Source organism: Populus euphratica, unplaced genomic scaffold (assembly GCF_000495115.2).
Source record: "Populus euphratica unplaced genomic scaffold, PopEup_1.0 scaffold72.1, whole genome shotgun sequence".
NCBI lineage: Eukaryota > Viridiplantae > Streptophyta > Magnoliopsida > Malpighiales > Salicaceae > Populus > Populus euphratica.
In genome coordinates this window covers 537,174-543,298 of record NW_011499922.1, presented here as the reverse complement: position 1 = coordinate 543,298, position 6,125 = coordinate 537,174, and the positions used below count along the sequence as shown (strand labels likewise).

General features: G+C 35.3%; 1 protein-coding gene across 2 annotated transcripts in view; it reads left to right on the top strand.

The window, feature by feature from the left end:
* Positions 1-5,191, top strand: part of APG5 (autophagy protein Apg5 family) — a 12,407-nt gene extending 7,216 nt beyond the window's left edge. Inside the window, exons 2-8 of one of the 2 annotated variants that reach the window (XM_011040037.1) lie at positions 302-601; positions 933-999; positions 1,978-2,067; positions 2,893-2,980; positions 3,236-3,328; positions 3,971-4,099; positions 4,691-5,191. In XM_011040037.1, coding sequence (XP_011038339.1) covers positions 375-601; positions 933-999; positions 1,978-2,067; positions 2,893-2,980; positions 3,236-3,328; positions 3,971-4,099; positions 4,691-5,034 — 1,038 coding nt within the window. In that variant the 5' untranslated portion in view covers positions 302-374 and the 3' untranslated portion in view covers positions 5,035-5,191. Of the gene's footprint in view, positions 1-259; positions 602-932; positions 1,000-1,977; positions 2,068-2,892; positions 2,981-3,235; positions 3,329-3,970; positions 4,100-4,690 lie in introns of those variants that run through there. The other variant, XM_011040036.1, reaches the window with a different exon arrangement.
* The last annotated feature ends 934 nt before the right edge of the window (positions 5,192-6,125 follow it).

Below are 6,125 nucleotides of genomic sequence, written 5' to 3'. Positions count from 1 at the left end.
TTGAATAATTAGATTATGAAGTTAATAAAATTTTATTATTTTATTAAAAAAATTTATAGTTCTTTTATTTTGACTGGTAAGATTGGATAAGGTAATGTAATCAATGGGTTAACTTGATCCGATCTCATCTGATAAATGTAAAAAAATAGTTTAAAATAAATTTTGCATCTTAGATTCTTGTATTTTTTATACAGTCCAAAATTCGACAGGCCTCGTGATGTAAAAATAAAATAAAATTATATGGCCAAGTTGGGCCTTCAGAGAGTTTGGGATAAGAGACGGGCTTTCAAGTTTCAGATAGTTGAAACTTGAAAGAGAAGAACTCGAGTCAGACTCAGAAGTCAGAACAACCAAGGAAGCAAGCACAAACCGAGATGATGGAAGCACAGAAATACGTATGGGAAGGAGCAATTCCATTACAAATTCATCTCCATGAATCAGAAATAACAAGCCTTCCACCACCATCACCAGCATTAATCTTAGCACCTAGAATTGGTTACTTACCGCTGCTTCTTCCTCTTATCAAGCCTTACTTCTCTTCTACTCTCCCTCCTGGACAAGACACTATTTGGTTTGATTACAAAGGATTGCCTCTAAAATGGTAATTATTATGAGGATTTTGTGTGTTCTTCATTTTATTTTATTTTTTGCTTTTTTGAGTTGATCGAAGGGTGGTAAAGAGACCCTTTTGAGAAAAAAAATATTATTGATTTAGTTAATACTAGCTCTAAACCATTATTTTGTTTGCTTCTTTTGTTGATTTAAGTGAAATAAAGAGCCCCTTTTATGAGAAGTTGGTTTTTCGATTGTAGAGATTATTGGAGCTAATGGGTTGGGAATTGTTCATTGGACTGAAATAAGGAAACTCAATTGGCTGAAAATTGGTTTCTTTTGATTGATTTGGCTAATGGGTGTTTGTGAAATTTTTGCAGGTATATACCAACTGGTGTGCTTTTTGATCTTCTGTGTGCACAACCTGAAAGGCCTTGGAATTTGACTGTATGAGTCTTTTTTTTCTTTTTCTTTTTTTACTGTTAGTTTGAGTGGGAAATTAGTATTAGGTTGATTGGATTGGCTTTTGTGCTGTTCGAGTTTTAGAAAGTGTGGATCTTTGAAGTTGGGAGAAGGGACTCATTGGTTATTAGCTTGTTTATGAAGAAAATTGTGTGGTTGATTGAGTGGAGTATTATCGATGGAAAATGGGATTTCAACTGTAGTACTTTCACTCAAAGGTTTGAAGTCCTTGGGGGAAAAAAAAATCTTGCAATTGATTTTCATATATAAATACGTGTTGTTTAGGATTCAGCTTTAGGACCTGCATTGCATTTACGGGGTTTCAATTATTCTTTGCAATGTGGCCATTCCATGCTGATTCTTGTGTGTTTCCCCCCCTGCTGTCTCTACTATGATTGAATTTTGAAAACTATTTTTTGTTGAGATGCACTGTGTTTGGTCTGCATGGCTTTGTTAAAGGGATCGCATCATCAACTTGTTGCTTCATAGTTTCTTGCCTTGCTTTGGTGTATCTTATTGCTTGGATTTCTATGAAAAAGATGTTGCTCATTATGTGTCTGCCCTTTGCCACTCTTCATTTTGCTGTAATCTGGCTTCTTTTTTAACAAATTTGGTTTTCTATATTCCTTTCAAGTGCCTCATTTTTAGTCTATGTATCAAATTGTCTGTACATCGTTGGTTGCTTTTGAAGACTTCTTTTGCTGTCAATGGCCCTTATGACTGGTTTAGAATTTATACTGTGGTCTGTTTGTAAGTAGTTTCCTATTACTAATTGTCTTTGCTATCATAGTTTGGTGTGTGACTAACCATTCTCTCTTTGACCATTTAGATCTTGTACTGATTTTCTTAATTAATAATAATGATTTTATTCATCAAATAAAAAGAAAAGGTTGCTCGTTTTCCTTTTGTTGTGCGATTATTTTATGAATTATTAATTTTCAGTATTTGGATCTATTTCTGCAGGTACATTTTAGAGGTTATCCTAGTAATTTGTTGATTCCTTGCGAAGGTGAAGAGTCTGTAAAGTGGAGCTTTATTAATTCACTGAAAGAGGTTAGTATACCACTCTGGTTTAATGATATATTTATGAAGCCTGCTATCTATTCATGCAAGTTGCAGTGCCTTCTTCCAAGAAAACAATCGTCATTGGTCACTGAGTGCCAATCAGATTTCGTTTCACTAGTTTTTAAGTTGTTGAAATTTGAAACTACCTTATAGTTCGGTTTTTAGCTGCTGCTTTTTTGGGATCTGTACTATTAATTAAAACCAAATTGAATCTATGTCCCTTGTTTGTGTTGAACTAGATACTTCCTCAGATCCTTTTTGTCAAGGTACAGCCATGGTTAAGCTTGGTTTGGTGTCTTCAGAAACTAGTGGAGCTAAACTTATAGACAGGGAGAGCTATACATTTTTAATAATTATTTTTTATCACTATAATTTGATCTACATGACCACCAACCATTGTTCGTGGAGTGCCAAGTGTAAATTTTGTTTTGCACTCTTTATTAACCAAAAGATGAGTAGTGTAAATTAATATGTAACCAAGCAAAAAAATCAGAAAATAAAAGGATTGTATTAGTTGCAATTACATCTGTACTGTTTTCTGCATGCACAAGAATATATCCATCTTCTTTATTAAGTCGAAGACAAGTTATTATCAAGAAGAAAAGATTTGCAAAAGAAACCACTAGTTTTTTAATCTAGCATATCATCTCTATAAAACCTGAGCTTTATTCAGAATCCTCCTTATTGGATGTATATCTGGTAATGTTTTATATATTTTAATTCATGTTCCTTTTTCTTTGATCATAACTGGTAATACTGTTAGATTTAGGGTCTAGAAGTAAAATTCCTCAACTGTATTTGGTTATGCTACAGGCAGATTACATTATCAATGGAAATTGCAAGAATGTTATGCACATGTCTCAATCTGATCAAGTGGAGCTGTGGCGTTCTGTCATGGATGGTATGTTGGTCTGTTAAGCAGTATGTCTTATACTTTGTAATGCTCTGTCTAGTGGAGCTGTGGCACTCTGTTATGCAATGTGTCTTATACTTTGTAATGGAAGTGGACTTTCTATAAGTTCTCTGGGTTCCTATTAGCTTCATCCTTTCACATTAGTCCTTGTTTATCAATCTTTTGGCCATTGATTACCAGGGCTGCAATTTCAAGTAGTTATAGCCTTTTGTGTTCTTATCTGAAAGCTGCACTTCTTTGCAGGTAATTTGGAGAAATATATGCGTGCATCTTCAAAGCTTAAACTTGGAACAGTCACCACTGATGAGGCAGATATGGTTGGGCAAGTGAAGGCAGGTTAGCAAAATCAATACTTAATTTACAGAGTTCAATGTAGGTGTTTGAATTGAGTGGAACTAAGAATATGTAAATAAGATCTTGATTGTTTTTCATTATTAAGCTTGTGGATAAAGGTGCATTGGGAAGTGGATGGGAATATGAATATCTTCTTGCATACATTATTCTGAGAATTATCTTATCAATTCATCACTTAAACGTAGTGTGCTTTGAAGGCATCTCACCTTGACCATGGCAATTTACTCACATGTAAAATATTTGTATGTTAAAACTTAAAAGAAATGTATTTACAGTCTATTAAACTTACCGGAAAGAAATGAAGCCAAACAATTTTAAGATATGAGAATAAATGGGGAAGGCAATAACTCATTTGTTATGTATGCTGCAAAAGAATTTGCACATCTATCCATGCATCACATGCATTCCTAGTTTTAAATTCTCGTTTAACTTCAAATCTTGAGACATTTTATAGATGTCGGACAGCAATCTTGATATATATTTTTTTTAATTTCTTTTTTAACCTCTGATTTCATATTATTGGGCTAAAAAGGTTAAAATTTTACTTTCAGTTATGCAAATATATTTGTTGTTTCTCTTGCCTCTATTGAATTTTGATTGTGTTATTGTCATAACTATTTTCAGGTAAAATTCCAGTTAGATTGTATGTTTGGAGTGTTAATGAGGATTTTGAAGATCTGGAAGATGCACCAGAAGTTGATAACTGGGATCAAATTTCTTATATAAATCGTCCTCTTGAAATTCACAAAGAAGGTAAGCCATGCTCCCTCGTCTGCTCTGATGATTCTGCTAATTTTGAATTTAATGACTTCTGCTGATTTGTCAGACCTTTTTCCTACTGCATCACAGGATACAACAAACGTAGAAATATGATGATTGTTAGAAATGATTGATGTCCTTGAACAGTAAGCTTAAACATACAATGAATCTGCAAGAATCAAGCATATGTTAACAGTTCGTCTACATTAACTCCCAGATTATTTTGAGCCCTTGTTATTCCATGACTCACTTTCTTGGTTAGTCAACAGCTGAAATAATTTCCAAGAACTGTCATTGTTGATTGAAATGATAAGAAATGACCCCTCTTACGGTGGTCCCTGTATTTCTGTGTGATCACTGTTTCCATATGTGTGGCGGGGAGACATTTCTGAGGTCTAAGAATTTCCTGTAAACCATAATAATGTTTAGAAGCTTCAAGCTTGTAAATCCAACTGCGCTGTGTCACTCTGTTGCCATGGTTGCCTATTTTTACAATGACCTTGAATCTTCTATTTCATGTGCTGCAAAGAGATGGTGACTTTCAGTGTCTTCTAGACTACATTTTTCATTTTTCTTGCACTGCAGGAAAGCATTTCACCCTTCACGATGCACTGAAAAATCTTCTGCCAGAAGTTTTTGAGGGCAAATCCTTGATCAATGATGAACCATGCATAGAAGAAGGTGAAGATGCACAGAAGGTTTCATCAGAAGATGTCGGCAGCAGTACAGGAGCTGAAGAGGGGAAAGAAATCTTTAACCAACCCGTGGAGTCTTGCTGCAACGATGCTGAAATCAAACTCGTCCGCATCCAAGGGATTGAACCAAAGATGGAAATACCTTTCTCTTGGGTGGTGAACAGCCTAAAGAATCCTGAGCACTTTCTTCATATCTGTGTTTGTGTCAAAGTTCCAAATGTAAATGCCGCATGATAAGAATCCTTGTTTTTCCATTGAACATTTTTATAGCTTGCAATTTGAGCGAGCTCTACTCTTTTAAATTCAACCTCCAAAGAATGCAGTTGTATATAATTGTACAGGCAGTCACATTGGTAAATACGATATGTCACATTTGCAATTCTTCTTTTAATTCTGTTCTTCATTTCTTTCAAAATTCAATGTCATCGTGGGAGATAAAATCAGAGCTGTAATATGTGAGAAGAATTAATCAAGGGAGAGGGGGAGAGAGAGATTAATGGAAGGGGGTAGTGTCACATATCAGGTCCCGGAGAAAAAAAGTTCAAATCGATCTCAATCTTTCCACACATCAGATCCCTGAGAAAAAAGATTTTAAACTAACCAGGCAACAAAAACAATCAATTCTAACATGGCCTTCTAAACTAAAATCTACTTGTAACGAGAAAATATGACTATTTCTGCATCCAGTATGAGTAACTATTAATCGATACATGATAACGGTGCACGCTAGAAAATGCAGGTGAATCCGTCAAATGAGAGGACAGTTATGGTAATCAATGCCATGGGCATTGCTTGGTGGTTTGGACATGGAAACAGCATAATTTTTGTAAGGATTGGATGAGCTAATCCTAGGAATACCTCTGAGGAAAAGATATCAATGGAGGAAACTTCAATTCAATGGGCGCATGGAACCAATAAAAATTGTTTGAGGACCTTCAATCAGCCTTAGCAAAACCTGCTTGGACAAGATGCAAGGACAAGATTGAAGAACCTGGAAAAAAAAAAGGCTGTCGTTTTCAGGTGTGTTTCTCAAAAATGTTAGAAAGCCATCACTCTCATTTTTCTCCCGGGTAAAGAAAGCAGCGGCACCAACCACAACCAATGATTATGAACTCAAGACTAATCCATTGCCAACTTTGGAGACCATCCCCCTGGACCCCACAGCATTCACCAAGTCAACCTGAACTCATCAGTGAGGTCTGAGTTTAAAACATACATTGACGCAGCCTGAACTTGATAATTAAGATTTGAAGGTAAAAATTAGGAAGACAGAAAAGGAAAAGGGCCTGAAAAACCCTAAACGCTGTCATAAATCTCATTTAAAG